The sequence below is a fragment of the Megalops cyprinoides genome, chromosome 17 (assembly GCF_013368585.1).
Source record: "Megalops cyprinoides isolate fMegCyp1 chromosome 17, fMegCyp1.pri, whole genome shotgun sequence".
Taxonomy (NCBI): Eukaryota; Metazoa; Chordata; class Actinopteri; order Elopiformes; family Megalopidae; genus Megalops; species Megalops cyprinoides.
Window position 1 is genome coordinate 9,289,568 of NC_050599.1, and position 17,715 is coordinate 9,307,282.

The window sequence follows — 17,715 nt, forward strand, 5'->3', positions numbered from 1 at the left end:
CTATCCATTTATATAGCGGGATTTTTTCTGAGGCAGTGTGGGTTAAAAACACTGTGGTATAGCTTCCTTATGTGCCTATCCTCTTTTTCCTTTAGAGTGCCAACATTCTGGAGTAGACTTCCTGTCAGGGAGTCAGAAACAGTCCCAATATTTAAGTCAGGAGTCAAAACTCACCTCAACAGTCTGTCTTTGCCCTAATCCTCTCGTCCTCTTTCCCCTCACCCCCTCACCCCCTTCCTCCCCTTTTGTGTATTTGTATTTTTATCTATCATACGTGTTGTTGTTTTAAACAGTGTTTTGCTTCTTATGTATCTTTTCTTCAACTGTTTTTTTTATTTAACTCATTGATCTTTAAAGTGTGTTGAGACATTGCTGTTAAATGCACTTTAAACGGAAATAAACTTAAACTGTTTCCTCACAGACTGCACCACACCACCATAGAAAAATATGTGGTTTCTCACTTTTGTAATTTTAATTTGATTTATTAAAACGTATAAATAAGACTCAGTACTGTGGATTGTATTGAGTCCAATACTGGATGATCAGAATCTATGCTGGACTGTATGATTTGGCACTTCTGGCCTGTGCTTACGGCCGCTGCTACTGCTGTGCTGCCACAATAACTTTATATTACGAGCACCATGGCCACAGTGCCCAGCGCTATATGGTGTGCAATTAACAACCGAGTGGAAATTCAAAGCAGTGCCCTGATGAATAGCACATGGCATCTTTCTTTGTGTGGTGGAAATATAGCAGATGCGATTAACTCCGCGATGCCTTTGAAAGGCAGCGGCGAAAAATTGAATTAAGCTCCTGTTATGACGTACAGAAATGACTTCATGAACGGGAACCTATGCGCTCTCATTACACAGGGCTGAAAATATGTCCCACATTAAGAAACTTCTTGTTAGTTTTATTAGGGGGCTGCGCAGTTCGAGTCAGTAGGAATTCAGTGACTTTAATTTACAGAAATGTCCTTTTTTTTTCTCCTGCTGCCTTTAGTGAAAGTTAGAATGTCTGCATTTGTTTGCATTATATGTTCTCACTCACCTCCGCCCAAATGTGGATAATCCCTTGTGAAAGAAAGAATGATCTCTTGAAAAGGAAAAGGTTTACTCTCCCAATAAGTCTGTGGGCCGAATATGTATTTTTCTTTTTCCTGTCTCACAGCCCCCTTTCACTCCCCGCCCCAGCCCCCCTTTGGGACCACTCTGCACGGATTGGCTTATGCTAAAGTAAAGACATATCCTCTATCCCCCTTAATACCTCACCCAACCCAATACCATAACCCAAACCCCAGCCCCCTAACTCAATTCAGCATGTGTGCATATGAAGTACTTACAGTCTTTCCCCCTCCTCCCGCTCCCTCCCAACATTTTAACACAAATTAAAAAAAAAAAAAAAAAAATCCCACCTGTATAGCTAACATCGTGCGCTGGTGAATTTGTCAGTTGTGACAGTGTGACGGGGCGGCTTCGTGCGCTGAGTGAAGCCATGAAGAGTGAAGCATGGCATATTGTCTCGCCGCTCCTCGCTGATCATCTGTCGTGTACATCGTGTCTCTTTGGAGAGCTGGAGTCCTCCGTGTGGGAGATCAGAGAGGCAGGGGAAGAGCTGCGGGGCATGCGCGGTTTGCAGCGCCGGGGTTTGTGTAACGACACACGGCTCTGTGATTGCAGTTGACCTTTACCTTCTAAATAGGAATAACCCAATTACAAAAAGGAGCGTCCTGTGTGTCATTTTACAAAATGCCAGAAGATATGTACAGCAAGTTCCGTCATTTTTATCCCCTTCCAGGGAAGCTGGCGATAAAGTCTGTACATGGCAATCTAATTATGAAACTATGGAAAAATCCAGCAAAAGATATAAACACTTTACTGTTCTCACCCCCTTAGGTAATGACAGTGGCTCGCTCAAAACATAATTATGCCCACAGTAATCCCATTTTAATGAAAAGATCATGAACTAAACAGGCCATTTACCTCCATCTGTATTTTTATCAGTGTTTAATTATTCAGTGTAATTCTGAAATCAGTGATCAGCCAGTGTGTAAATGTTTTCCCTGATTGTGAATGAGTGACATTCTGCCTAGACTACTAGTATTATTCCGCTGTCAGACATATTGTACATTGTGACACACTTATGCATTAGATTATGTGGACAGTAGATTTTATAGGTTAATGGGTGGATCTCTGCCCTTTCAAGTTACATATTTGATGAACTGTAGCAGTCAATAAGATGAACCCAACATTATGACCATAGGTGCAGACTGAAAATGTTTAATTTCAGTAACAGTAGTTGTAGTGTATAGAGAGGTAGAGGTCAGGAGTGTTATAGGAGTAACAAATGTTGCCAGTAATGATCGCAATCTACCACTCTAGTTTGCTAGGCACACTGGGGATAATTATAAGGCCAACGTCCATAATACTGGACATCTATATTGTGGTAAGCTTGTGGGGCCCATTTCTGTCATAAGAAATAATAGCCGTAGACTTGATGATAATGAGTCGTGGAAGAAAAGACTTGCTGATGGTGCGGTCTCCTTCTCAAGCTGTTTTATGTTCTTTGGTCTGTTTGTAATTATGGGTCATCTGAAAGTGCAAGCTATTTAGTACACATTACAAATGTATATTTCTTTATGTTACACATGGTTTTTTAAGTACGCTATCTCTGTAGTTTGTGGGCCAAATGGGCTGAATTTTGTGGGTCTTCTCTGTGAGGCACAAACAGTTGTTTTGCTTCTTTTAAATCTGTTTGCTAGCATTAATATTACAAAAAAAATCATAATAAATACTTGGGAAGGAGAGCAGACTTCTTTTTTGCACGTCTGTAACTGAAGTACGGCTTTATAGTCATGTATGAATATTTGAAGGGATTGTGTTACTGGCAAATGTCCTTTTGTACAACCATTTATTGTAGAAACCAAAGACTTTATGTCATTTTTATAATTTATATGGTTTATGTAGTCCCGCTTTATACTCTCAACATGAACGTGAACATGAATTTAACAGACAAGGTGGCAGCCATCTCTTCTGTGTTCACCACATCATGCCCTACTTGGCTGAGCTGTTACGCTGAGGCTGGCTGTCTTCTTTCACTTTTTTGGATTACCCCCCCCCCCGAGAAAAAAAAAGTGACCAAAGAAATTGTCTGGTGTTATATTTGTTTTGGTGTGTTTAGTGGTGCAGCATTCCAGCTACAGAGATACTGTTGGCTGCTGCCAGGGGTGCTGTAGTAATACATGCGGGACTTTTACCTTTTGTTTGTCTGTTCTTATCTATTGTTCATTCTTATTCTTATGTGTAGTATGAATGTAATGTAAGTTGCTTACCTGGTTAGCTAAAGTAATACCATGGAAGTGTTGCTAAATACAGTTCTTTTTTGTAATTGTAGCTAGATTTAAGAAGCTTAACAATGAAGAACGCGGTACATACTAAATCATTGTCTGAATGCTGAACTTCCATTCTTTTTTGGCTTCATCCACTCCTTCTTAACAGAAACTTTGGTTTAGAATTAAAGTGGCAGTGATGGTAATTTAACAGCACTGTAACATCAGCAGTGGGCATGCAGCAGAGTACTTAAGGAAATGGGGAAGGAAAGCCGATGATTTCAAGTTTGAAACGTTGACGGGGCACTGCCATCAGCAAGGTGCTCAACCTGAATTAATGGACACTATGTAAAATCCAAGCCGTGTAAGCCGCTGACGACAGCGGACTAGAGATGGTGGTGTTAGCCATGCTGTGGTTTGAAGTTTGTGCTTCACAGCATCCCTACAACAATTGTGTATATATAAAAAAGTAGAATTTTAAAGCATTACCAGTGTATATATATACAAAGTCAGTTCACTCTTTTTTGGTTTCAGATGATTAAAGTACAGGACCTAGAGGCCATCACTGCTGTTACCGCTTGTAGAGCACATGAATCCAGGAAGAGCAGTGTAAAATGTTTTATGTTTACAATCGAACATAACATCATCCATATCACTGGGTTATTTCAAAAAGGTAAATTGAGCTGTTTTTTAGGTCATATTCAACAATGGTCAGCAGTGTCTTCCACACTGTTCCCTGCTGTTGTCACAGATTTTTCTCCAAGCTATATGATTGCTCAGCTCGACTGGATTTCTGTTAAGATGCTTGACAATTTCTATGGCAGAAGTGTAGAAATGTATTCAGTACTGCACTCATTGACCAACCCACACACCGTCCCGGAAATTGCTTGAACCACACAAATTTGGCACAGTACATGCTGTACAATACAGCATCCGTGGTTAACAGATATGAGTTGTTGCAGAGCTGTGGTTTGGGAGCTGCGCACCTCACTGTATCCGTCTCAAAGGGTAACATTTGGTAAAAAGAGAAACTCATTGAGACCCAGATTAAGAGGGATGGTGAATTTCATTTCTTTTTAAACCTTTTTCTTCCTCTTAAAACAAGGATGTCCTTAATTTCTCCTGGAAGGACGGGGTGTGTGAGGTTCCCCGTTTTTTTTAAAGCGTCCTCCAGCACCGCCCCTTTCAAGCTCCGACACGACGGCCTGCCCCAGGTGCGCCTCAGCCTGAGATGCGTCTCCATTCTGATTGAAGGGCCGAGCATTTCATCTCCGTTTGATCCCAGAACCTACAGCCATTCTGCCACCACTCGGAGTCGATGCCCGGGAAACGTCTCCCGAACGGAGACGAGCCGAAAGTGACAGCTTCAAGCTTTTCTGGACCCTGTCGAGGTTTTGAGCCGGCCCTAATTTTTAGGTGCAAGAAGTCAGGGATTCGCTAGGAGTTTTTTTACTGTCCCACCCTCCTGCCATGTGCAGATGCCGGGGGCGCAGCAGTCTCACGGCGCATTCTGATAAGATGAAGGTGGTCCCATTCAGGCCGCCCGCAAGCCTGCAGCAACAACAGTAGGATCGTTTTTTTTTTTTTTTTTTTTTCCTGCCGCCCCAGGGGAGCTTTGTTGGCACTAAAGCAAACTCTGAAAAGGGGAAGACATGGTTTTATTAATCAAAAGGGAAATTGGAGGGGGAGAAAAGACTGCTAAATGTCTTTGTAATAGTTTCATGAGGGAACCTCTTGTAAAGCCCGTGCGACAGTCAAAGTCTTAGCTACCTCTTGTGTAAGGACGTGTCATTCACATTTCATCTCTCATTGTTCAGCCTTCCTTGTCCAACAGAAAGCATCCAAAAGAAAGCAAAACAAAGCTATTGCAGGCCTGGAAATGAGGATAACTGGTAGCAAGGGTTTGTGTGGAGTAGTGGGACAAGAATCTAAGGCCTCAATACAGCTCTTCTGATAGGTAGTACTGCGTTAAAATGCAGCCTGCAGTAAATTTAGTCTTTTTTAAATAGTCTTTTTGTGCTTTTAAAGTTGTTACTTATTTTAAACCTAAATAAACAAAAGATGCTCTGTAACCAAGAAGAGCTGACCTGTTAACCACTGCTAACATTAGGACCTTTTAGCCAGATTTAACATTAGAATAAACCATATCCTTTTGGACTTGAATTGTTGCTTTCTTCTATTGAGTATTTTAGGCTCTCCATAAGGGTGAAAGTAGGCCAGAACATAGATCAATGAAAAAAAGATGGCAGTGATGTGTGCATATGCTAATGTTTAAGTTACAGTATAAAGCATGTCTCTTCTCATGTTCGCATGCCTCTCTCTCTCTTGGCGTCCTTCCCATTAAATTGGGTGAAGACGGAATTCTTGCACGCTTCATCAAAAGAATAAACATGAAGAATGCGTGCAAAATCCACATCTTAGAAATGTGATGCTGATTCCACAACTGTGCGTACAAAGGCCCCTGTTATTTTATTTTTTAATTTTTATCCTTGTGTGTGTGCGTAGCGTTTGGCCCATTCCTAAAGTACAAGCGACATCTATGTAAAGTATTTATCTTCCTCCCCCTTGTAGAACTATATTTGCTTTGCTTTCTAAAAAGTATGAATGATAAATATTCTCCTTGTTTTGGAGAGTATTTCCTTCTTTTTCCTACTGTCCATTTTTATCTGAAAGGGTGTGTATGTGTATAAATATGCATATGTTCCCTTTTTGATCCTGTTGGTTGTCTTGATTTAGAATGTTGTGTACATGGAACAGGTGGGGTCTTGGAGGTTAATCTGAGGTATTGCCAGGTAGAGGGGAGGGTGAGTTGGGATAGAGGGGTATGGGTGAGGGTCAGAGCTGAGAACACGGGTGCAACGGGAATTCAGAACCTCAGTGGTACAGTCGTGCAGCGGTTTTACTGCGCCTTTTCCGTAGCACAGTATGTATTCAAAAGGTAGATGTGATCTGGAACGGTGCTCGTGGAGGGGTTGGGTGGGGTGGGATCATGGGTTTTGGGAAAAACAAATCAATTATGGAATTAGTTCATGTGTCACCGTGGCAAGGTATTAGACAAAAAAGCTGTTGTTCCCTGTTTGTCTTACAGGGGAAATGTGCTGGAATGACGGATGTTTTTTTGTGCACCACAGAGTGAAGATAGACTGGACCAGGACAGCTTCAAGGAGGAGAAGCTGGCCAACAGCATTCCCACCCGCAAAGTGGGAAGGCCTGGGAGGAAACGCAAGCAGCTGCCGGTGAGTATCCCTCTGTACCGACGCGTGTGTGTCAGCGATCCAAACCCCCCCTGCTGATCTTACACAGTCCCGTGGAGTCTTAGATATCATACTGGCTTAGGTGAGCGTTCACTCAGAGTACCCGACCTTGTTTTTTTTTCTCTCTCTCTCTGGGATTTTTGCTCAGTTTCACCTCTGGATTGTATCAAAACCGCCAACCCCTCTAAAGGGGAAAAAAGTCACTTTGTTCTAATACAGTGCCTGATTAATCTGGGAGCCTGCTTTTATCGAACATCACTTTTTACATAAGATGACTTGGTTATTAACTCGGAGTATGCAACTATTAGGCTCAGTTTCACTTCAGTCTTTTCTGTGCCATTTTGAAACTTTCAGTGCCAAACTAAACAACGGGTAAGATTTTTTTTTTTTTTTTTTTTAAAGCGAATCCTCGCTTAAAGTTAGCAGGCTACGCAAAACTGAGAACAAAGGGCATTGTGGTTAGATTGAGTAGTTCCCTGAGTCGCAGTGGCCTGCAGCCTCTGTTGGTTGAAAGGGAACATATGTGGAGGCTCTTTAAGTCATTTTACTCTGTGCTGCTTCTGAGGCGAGTTCGCTTTGATCCACACTGTACCAGATGCTCTATCTGACTCTGCAGAGGGTGTTCATTTAGCTCCCTGCAGGAAATGGTAATATAGACCATGAGCAGGCTCAGGACACGGTGCCAATCCATACATGGGCTTGTCAAATAAAAAGGAATTAAGTGCTGGTGTGAAGCAAGAATGTGTTTTGCATTTGAGGTCAATTCCTGCGCTGAAGATTATTTTGAGAGCGGGGGGAAAAAATTTTGCTCTGGTTCTTAGGCTGGGCTCGCTGAAGAGCATGAGTTTGAGTGTGTTGCAGATGGAGAAGTGAGAGTGTTGACCAGGAGGCTGTAGGTTCAAACCCCATGAGAGAACACTGAAGTTGTACCCTTGAGGAATGCACTTAATCTTGCTAGTGTTCACAAACTTCTGGTTGTCTATATGTTGATCCCTAAAAATGACCTGTGCTGTCTCTTTCAATACTATGGACTCAGACAAGCCCTCGAAAGAGGAACAGGCACAGAATCATCCAACTCAAACCCATATTTGTAAAGCTGATCTCCATTTCCAAGACTTAAAATCTAAAATAGATACTTAGAATGACAGTACTGCATATCAGTCCCCACTGGAAGACGAGGTGATGATGCAGATAGATGAGCAGAAGTGATAGTACACTGTGCACCACGGGCAAAAACAATGTCTTAGCAAAGTAGTACTGATTCAGCCTAGGGTGTGACCCCATGTTACACATATTAATTCCTTATTTGAGGAGCAGACTCAGACCACAATGTTTATTGGTCCGTTAATGTCCAAGACAAATGCTTTTATGGCCTTTGGCTCCACCCACCAGTGTACCATTATACAAAAACTAATTGTATCCCTGACCTAAGACTGTTCCTCTTTTTCCTCTCAGTCTGTTTTATGTGCGACACCCTCTCTTGAATCATCCTCCAAGACACCCCAGACTAATCCTTCTTTCCCTCAACATAGATAAGGAAAAAGTAATTGTAAAAAAAAAAAAAAAAACTTAATGGTTCAACCTAAACACTGATCCCTCCATTCTTCAAAGGCTAACTGCCTCATTCAAATACAGAATTCTTCCCTCATAGCTTGGGGCCCAGTCCATAACTGTAGATCACCTCTGAACTCCATGCTGTCTTAGAGAACTGTATTTATATCCCAACCCTTCTATCTCCTCCTGTCTTAGACCCATTTTGTCATTGCTTTCGGCGTGTTGGTGGTTTCCAGTCAGAACGCTCGCCTTCTAGTAAAACCTGGAATGGCTCAAACTGCTCGGCAATGGGAAGTGCTGTTTCTGTTGTCTGCAATTCAAGGTTGGAGGCTCTCCAGTGCAATACTCACAGCTCTCAGCCGTTTGCAGGAGCTGTTACAAATACGCATTGTTTTGTTGTTTGTTGTGCTACCCTGAGGTCTCGGGCAACTGTGCTCCAAATTCACAGAGCTTACGGAAGGTGGGGGGGGGGGGGGGGGGGGGCAGGAAAATTTGGCAGTGGGATACGGTCACATGAGAGCGAGCGCTGGGGTCGAAGCCTGCCAGAAACGACAGCCGTCGTGTTTACCGGTACAGCCAATTGCCCATTTAAGGAAGTATTGGCCCTCTTCGTGTAATCATTGTAGCTTTTTTTATGACTTAAGGTTTAGTAAGATTATACAGCACAAATGAGCTGGAGACCTCTGTGGCTTTGAACTGAGTGTGAAAATAACAATACCATAATCCTTCCATTATTCATGGTTATTATTCCTCTAAGTGCTCATTTGTTTTCGGGTGGGGTAGGGGAAATGGAAGGAAAGACACTTCTCCAAATGTTTTGAATAACACAAATTCCAGTGTCACAAATTTTATATTGTGAATGAGGTCTTTCCCACAGTTCTTCATGAACATTTATGATGCGCTGTATCTTGAGTAATATGAATCAGCTCCAGCTCCAGAGTCATACAGGCTCAGATCAAGTCTGAGCTAGGTCATTCGTCAGCAGTGACCTGGAGTCCATAGTTGCAGATACTAGTGGTCAATGAGGTGCGTCAGAGTCACTCAGAGAACACCAGGGAAGATGCATCTATCCTCCAATCGGTGTTTGCTTCCCTTTGGTGCACCGTATGGCTTGTAGTGTGAAAGGCAGCCATTGGCGGCGTGTGAATGTATAAAACAACTGCCATTGTCTCACTCCGGCTTTCCTCCACGAAAGAGGGTGAGAGGAGGATGTGCAAAAAGGCAAGTCTACTATAATCGGCAATTCCAAATGGTGAAAAAAGGGTATGTTGGCCCTTTATAGTCAACATTTTTCTTTATAGTATCTTTACTACCAGTGGAATTTTTATGACAAACTGTGCAGTGTAATGTAGAGTCTAGAAATGTCTGGCATATGAATATTCCTTAGAAAATATCTGATATGATTTACACACACAATGGGGTTATATCCAGCAAATGACATGGATTACCATTCTATGTTACTTTATTTCACAAGGCAATTTTTTGTCCCAAGATGAATGAACTAAGTATATGTGAAGTGACTTGGGGGGACAAAAACAACATACTCTACCTTAATCGGCTATTTTGTGACTTTGTTTGTGGAGGGCTAGTCAAATCTTAAGAAGGCGAACCGTTAATTGCCTTTGTGGTTTGCCCCATTTTCAGTTCTAAGGGACGTCAGCAGTAGCAAAACTATCTAAGGATGACTGTTAGGTGTCCTCTAATGCCCGGTACGCATTTATGTAAAGAAAATTGAGGATTATCAGAATTTTTCAGGACACCTCCCATTTCATCTCAGAATACTTTAAATCACAGCTAAACCTTTGGATAGAATCAATACACCACCCCTGACACAGATGTTTAAGCTATTAAAGGCTGTCTTACATATTTTATAAAGCGGGGTTTTGGCTTTGCAGGGGCATAGTGTTATAGTATATGTCTAACACCAACGGGCCTCACAGACAGGTATGTGGAAAAGACTGTGATGGAGCAGCTCTGTAGGGTGTACCTAAATGATCAGGCCTCTTGAATTGTTTTCATTTGAAATGGAGACTCTCTGGAGTACAAAAAGGTTTATTGTTTATAGGTTTAAATCCAGATGTCTGCACTTATCTGGAGAGTGATTTACTTTCAGTATACAGTTGTCTCAGCTGCGAAAGAGGTATTTTTCCACCGAAGAAAGTTATTTTAGCGTTGGCCTCTACTCTGTTCACCAGTGGTGCTCTTTGTCCCTGACATTGAGTGACACACTTAAATGTGCTACTCGTTCACTATATTTGTGTTCACCATTCAATGACATATACGAAAATGTGTGAGAACGAAAGAAAAGTTTGTATGGGCTTAAAATAGTTACTCAGTGGTAAGAAGAAAATACATTTGCTTTTCATGGAATGGACCCATATGGTCTTCAGTTTGTTCCCTACGTCCCTGCCATCCCCCCCCCCCCCCCCCCCCCCCGCCCACCTTTTAACCGCTCCCACTCTTTAAACCCTTCCACTCTTCCCCTCCTCTTCACCCTTGCCCTTACTATTCATGCCCCCCTCCCCCATCCCATCCTCTGCTTTCTCTTTACCATGCTCTGGCACCGGGAGTACCACTTTGAACACTCCCCCCCCCTCCCCCACCAGTTGAACATGCCAGTCAAACAGAGGCTTGTCTCGGGGTGGAGGCGCTGGCCTGCCTGCACTGGACACTGTTTGTGGTGGTTGATAAAGTTGCCCTGTACCACAGCAGCCTGTGTTGACGGCTGCCTGTCTATGACCTAGAACACAAAGAGGCCAATTGTTGGTCACTGGGTTACTGTAACTGTTGCATAACACTTTTTTTGCTTTCAGATGCCAGCATCTCTCAGACAGTGATTTTTATTGCTCTCTCTCTCTCTCCCTCTCTCTCTCTCTCTCTCACTCACTTGATTTTTCTTGCTCTGTCTGACTCTCTCTCACTCTCGCTCTAACTCTCTCCGTCTCTGACTGGATCAAGATTTCAGTAATCATTGATGCATAGAAAACTTTCCTTTTTTTCTGAGCTTATTGAACCATGACATGGTAATCAAATGTCTCCTAAATGGAATACTTTTATGTCTGAACAATTATGGTAAACGCTGACTTTTAAAAGCTGTTCTTCTCAGCTAAATGCTGACCCCACCCCCCCCAAAATCAGAAAGACTGACATTTTTCAAAGCAAAAATTTCCTGAACCAGGTATTGTTTTGGAGTAAACAGTGTATGGAAAGGGAAGCACAAAAGTGACACGAAGTTCGAAAGCTTTTCCTTATTCGTGGAGATGAAATATTTGAGATGAAAGTCAGAGGATCAACATGCTCAGACCTGCACTGTCTAATTATGTCTCCAGATCCAGAATGCTTGGACGCTATCCCTCCGACAGGTTAAATGCATTAAAGGTTGTGTTCGGAGTCTCTCTTCAGCTTCTTGACGTGTTCCTGTGGTAGCATATTTCCAAGCCCCTGAAATGCCCCCAAGGGCTCATGTTTAGAGTTGTGGAACATTTATTACACTGTGATGAAAACATTTTAAGCGAGCACTGTTCCTTCAGATTTTGGAATTCCTCTCAAGCTGTGCTGCGTGCTTTACCGGCAGTGATATTGCGGTGACAGGGCTGGAGATAAGCTTGGGTTTTCATGGCAGACTTCACCTGGTTTCTTCTGTTTTGTGAACTGTGTGCTGGCATGCCCGTTATGTACATCCTACAGTCAAGTCTTTCGATGGTGTAAGTGGCACTGAAATTGAATGCAGAACACAGAAACACAGCAACAGAATAGATTTGTATTAGTTTGCATGTTGGGACTTTTCCTGATCGCTCCACCTTTTTGTGTATGTATGTTTGTATGTATGAATGTATTCATATGCTTAGCACACAGTCAGTTCCACAGAAGTTCATCATCATCATGTTATGTTACCCATTTAGATTAGATAGCTGGAAATTCCTAATTCAGGAGGAATATGCTACTGAGGACTATAACAGCAGTTTCCCACCAGTATTTTGAAAGCTTTTTCAACCTTCTTGTTATGAATTCCGCTCCCTACAGCTACTCCACACTGCTGCTCCGACCTCATGCTTCTCTGATTATTCTGTTTACTGCTTCCAGTGTTATAATGGCTTTTTTTTAGCAACCTATCAATGTTTTCTTACCAGATGGTGAGTGTTTTATTTTTAAAGAGTTTCACTTTGGACTGTATCCAAAGACAGAAGACAAAGACTAATAGCAGATTATTGTCCACTACCTGTGGCAGTTGGTTTAAAGGCCTTACTATGAATTAGGCATTTAATCCATTTTACTTTGTTCTTTTTCTAGTTAGTTGCGTGCTGTATAATGCTGTTACAAAATTTGTGCCACTCAAAAGGCAAAAACTAAAAATCACTTTGGAACCAGAAATTTCCCTGCTGAATCACTCGCTACTGCGGATTGCTTTTGAAGGTTATTTTCGGTGTCACCTGCCGTCCTTCAGGACGTTTTGTGCCCGCCGCGCTAGGTGCTGGGGGAGATGAGCTGGGTGGGTGAGAGGGTGCGGTGATCCAAAGGCTCCGGCTCTGCCAAGCTTCCAGCCGGGGAATCTGAGCCCGCGGCCTAGCGCTTGATCTCCGCGGCGGGCAGCGGGTGACAGAAATGTGGCCCGGGATCCTGGAGGCTTGTGGGGGCATCGGGTTCCTCGCTTAGCGGGCCCAGCTGGGTGTCTGCCTGCTGGGGATTAGTCCTTTTTCTGGAGGCCCCCCCTACAGTCAGAGGCGTGACCTCGGTCAACAGTGTTATCTCGTCCCGCTGACTGATCTCAGCGCCTCCAGAGGTCTGACCCTCCTCTCGGGCTGCACTGGAGCCCGGGGATTGGGGGGGGGGGGGGTCTCTCCTGCCAGGCCCCGGGCTTATTTCAGCAGAGCCGCTTTTTGAGCAGCGGCCAGGCCTGCGGACCATGGAAACAGTGCTGCTTTTGGCTGAGTGAGGGCTCCAACTGGCCACCTGTTCAAATATTTTGCAGTTGTTGATTTTTTTTTTTCCATTAATATTCATATCACCAAACAGTGTTCTCAACAAAAAAAAGAAAAGCAAAAAAAAAAAAAAAAGTGCCATTTCAGGCTGCTTGAGGCCGGTAATTGTGATGTCAGGGACAGGCCAAGTTTTCACGCATAATCCAAATCACTCTGATCCACACAAACCGGACTGGCACTATCATTCATGCTATGTTACTGACTGTGGCCATTGCTTATGTGTGTGAATTAAACCGTTTGCATATGAATTGTTTATTGTGTATTTCACACTTGAATGTGATGGTTAGCAATGAGGCTGGCAAGAATGCTACGCCTCTCAGCAAGAACACATGTGTCCAGAATCAAACATACTGCCAGGCGTGTTGCCCTGAAGTTTAGTAACAAATTACACACACGGCAGTGACAAGTTTGGTACTTACTAAATTTATCAAGAAATGTGTTAGTAACAAAACATTTGCCAGAGAGAATTAAGGTCATGATTCACTGCATTTACATGTACTGTTACTACAGATATTGAACATGTCCATCTGTTTTTTTTCTTTTATTAAGCACTTATGAGTGCCATGGTCCTTAACATTCTTTATTTTGGATAGTGAAGTTAAGCAAGCATTACATTCTTCTTATTCTTACACAACATTTTTCAACAACAACAATGCAAATCTCATCATTTTGTGTAAGTAAAAAATAACACCTGTTGCAGCTTATTAATTAGAAAAGTAAAGGACAAAGCACTCTGCACGTAGATGAAACTGAGCCTTATGAATGAATAACGTTAAAGAGTAATAATTCACAATGCCGGAGTTTGAAATTTGATACAGTAGATTTACACCTCTTAGCCTACGGTGAGCAAGTAGAGCGAGTGGATTTTAGTTTTGCCAGAGTGTTTAAGCACGCACGACAGGTAGCCAGCAGAAAAATTATGATAAGGAAAAAGAAGAGGATTACTATGTGGAAGACAAAGAGAATAAAAACAGTGTGTTTTTCAGGGCTGGGTGTAGCAGGTATGGAAGTGATTCCTTCATATTATATACGGCTGACAGGCTAATAGAAATATGTGCTTGAATGCTATGATACTCCTGACCCCTCTGGGTTTGTCTTTGCCGAAATTTGAGATGGGGCAGAGTGAATGTGCTGTACAGGTGGGGTTGGTCCGCCCTGTCTACCACTTTGAGCCGATTGTGAAACTTGTCAGAGGAGTGATTGTCTATTGAGGGGTTCATGCTGTTGTATATGCGCCTGCTGAAAAAGATATTGTGCATGCTGTGCTGGAGCAGTGAATGTAAAAGGGAGAAGATTAAGTCGGACACATTTTGTGGGTTTTCTTTTTGTTGTCGCTTCCTGCTTGTGCTTTTTGAATGTGAGATAACTTACCTCTGAAAAGGAAAATACTTACATCTTACGAGTTTGCCTTTGCCTACTCAGAGACATTGAAGCCCTTATCATCAAGAGCTTAATTTCTCCTCAAGGTCTCGGTGGTGATGAATAATCTCAGCGCGGCCATTGTTGAGAATGCAACCCGCAAAAAAAAAAGCTGAGCTCTCCAGCGTGCTCTCTGTCTTCCTCTGCATTTGCAGAGCTGACGTCCAGCCTCATTGATTAATCCCCAATCTGTCACCCCCCTAACAGCCAGGCAGCTGGCGTTCTGTGAGCGCAATTTCTCAGCCTGATCTCTCCATTGAAAGCCGCTGGAGCCTGTCCCGGGATGAGCCTTCACCGGGGGGAGTGAGGGGGGGTGGTGAGGTGGTGGGGGGAGGGGGGGGGGGCAGTCAGAGCGGGACAGGGTGAAAAGAGGGGTGAAGAAGGTGTGTCAGCGACGTCGTCTGTCAGCCCCCCGTAACTGCCCTGATGATGTTCTGCGCCGCCTGCCCCGAGACGAAGATTTTCACCGCCGATGTTATCGGTTTGGAGTGCTTGCGCTCTCTGAAGACCTGCTCCAGTTTTTTCCCCCCGACCTACTAGAGGAGTTTCCAAAAACTGCATTTGGATGCTATATATAGGCAGGATCTGAAGTGCTGCCAAGTTCTCTTTTTGCCCAAACCCCCCTCAACTTCAAACAATGGAGCATGGACACCGTGGCCATGCGGAATACTTTTGTAGGTCACATGAGCATTTTTTTTTCTTTCTTAGAGAGTCTTTGACAAGCAGGAAGTGCGCAAAATTGAGTGAAAGTACATCTTCATGCAAAGTGTGTTCAGTGGAGATGTAAAAAAGACAAGAATTTGCCTTTTTTTAACTGCATTTGAAATTTAGTTCAATCCCCTGTCGTGCTTTGTCCTCAGGTTTGAAAAAAATACTTATTGGAAATCAGTGATGGAAAGTGTTATGCAAGACTTGAAAGGCAATATAGTAGTTGCTCCTTTTCATTTCTCAAAGTTAGTATAGCCTGAGTCACCAGTTCTACCTGACCAAATACAACTCTTAACTTGTAACCGTGAGTTTTCAAGTTTGTATCCTGTTGGACACTTCCATTGTACCCTTGAGCAAAATACTTTCACTGCATAGTTTGAGTAAAATATGTAGGTGTATATATGGATAATATTGCACCCTGGATTGAGACAGGATGTGCTAACCACATAAATGCAAACATGGGCTGTTTTCCTTTGGGAAGAGCGTGTTCATTATCTTACAGGAAAAAGGGGTGGATATGTGTAGATGTTTACCAGCTTGAAGGAGGTTTGAAAATACTTGTTGTACAGCACAGTGGCTGGTTGCTTGAACAAACAGGTGCTCTACACACACACACACACACACACACACACGTGTTCAGAGTATCTTGCCTTCAGCTAGAGGAAGATGAATTGAGTGAGGAACAATAATCCCACATCGGGTGCCTTTCCAGGTCTTTAACTCCAGGGCAGGGCTGAAGACGCCCCTCCCTGCTCCCTGCTGTTTAGATTAGCATGGACTCTCCAGAGACACGGTTGAGCACAGCCAATGGCTCTGTGTAGTAAACCCACAGGTGTCTCTCTGGGGTCTTTGTTTCATATGGAAACTCTTGCCACACATCCATTACATTTATTACATTATTTATTTGCCTATCGCAAAAACCTCATCCTGAGCAACTTGCGTAGCTCGTGTTTTATACAAATGAGTATTTACTGAAGCCTAAATGAACCTGCAGTCTTGAGGTAAAGACTCCAGCAGGATCTAGGATACCCACTGTGGGAAATGGGAACCAGGATATTGAGATATCCACAATTCACCTCTTCTTGTGTACGCAGAGAGGGGAGCAGAATTATTTTAGAACTCGTGTATCAATATATTAAAGTACCTAACTGTTTATAAAGAAAATAAAATTTAAAAAGGCAGAAGCTGACGCTGAGCAGCCATTTTTGCGGGAGCATTGTTTGTTCGGCGCACTGCGCCCACTGCATAATGGCTGCCTCTGTCTGCGTCGTAGTTTCAGTTGGACTTCAAGGGAGCCTTGTTTCTCTGTGGGTAACAAAGGGGGCCGAACACAGTGGAGGAGCAGCCGCAGTGTCTCTCTCTCGCAACGTATTTGAATGGAGAATTATGGCGGGGAATCCTTTGTTTTTAAGGGCCAGGGTAATGAATGTGAAAAGGTATTGTGCGTGTGAGAGTGTGTGTTAGGTGTCTGTGAGCAGAGAGATGGCAGGCAGCGGTGGACCCAGGAGCCATCTGCCGTGGCTATGGGGTTTCTGGTTACCTGGTGACAGAGCCACCCCCCCCCTTTCCCCCCAAACACACACATACACACACATGGACACACATGTACAGTCACACATGCGCCTACATGTATAGACACACACATGCACGCCAGCGACAAGGGTGATAAATAGATTGCACTGCACTTCCCTCCCCTGTGCTATTTAAAGATGTATTGTCCCCCGCCGCTCGTGTAATTCATGCAGCCCAACAAGGCTTCATAATTGGAGACAATTTCCTTTGGTGCTGCAGACAGCGGTGCCCAGACATACTGGGAAACAAGTGGCCCTTCGTCCTCTGCGTATCCAGGGAGAGATGTGCGTATCCTAACAACCGAAGCCAAATGACCAAAAATGAATTTTATGCTTTTTTTTTTTTTTTTGCATCCCAGCAAGATCAATATCATAAAGCACCTTTTTGATATGAGCTGCTTCATAGTTGCCAATCAAGCAACAGCCTTGAATATTTGTATGCTGCTGAAAATTTCCCCTACCTTTATAACAGAAAACATCCTAGTGTGATACTGAAAAATGGAATATTAGAATGTATAGTTAATAACAATTGAAAAAAACATGGAAAATGAACCTTAAACATTAGCGCTTAACAGCTTAAAAAAAAATGAAGGAAGCCCGACCTTAATGCCATATTCATTTTTTGCAAGAGATTTTTTCCCAGTTGTTGAATCGCCTATTATTCCAAATGAGGAGTGATGAAGCAGTCATTACTTTAAGGGGCACTTAGGTGTAGTTTTCATGTGTCTTCAAGTAGCACTGTAAGTGCTTGATATGTGTGTGGAGACTGGAATTACTGTGGAATTCCATCCATCAGGCCATTGTACAGGTGATCAGAGGGACTCCAGACAGTCAGCTCTGCTGCGTTTCCTGTTCAAGTATGCATCAATCTTAGGCCATTGGTTGTACATTAAGCAATGCAA

The 17,715-nt window shown here is 43.1% G+C and overlaps 1 protein-coding gene across 4 annotated transcripts in view; it reads left to right on the top strand.

The window, feature by feature from the left end:
- LOC118791804 (DNA (cytosine-5)-methyltransferase 3A) overlaps nucleotides 1–17,715 on the top strand; it is a 158,733-nt gene that overhangs the window by 18,996 nt on the left and 122,022 nt on the right. For all 4 annotated transcript variants that reach the window (XM_036549255.1, XM_036549256.1, XM_036549258.1 and 1 more), the window contains exon 3: nucleotides 6,460–6,564. In XM_036549255.1, the coding sequence (XP_036405148.1) occupies nucleotides 6,460–6,564 (105 nt within the window). The remainder of the gene's footprint in view (nucleotides 1–6,459; nucleotides 6,565–17,715) is intronic.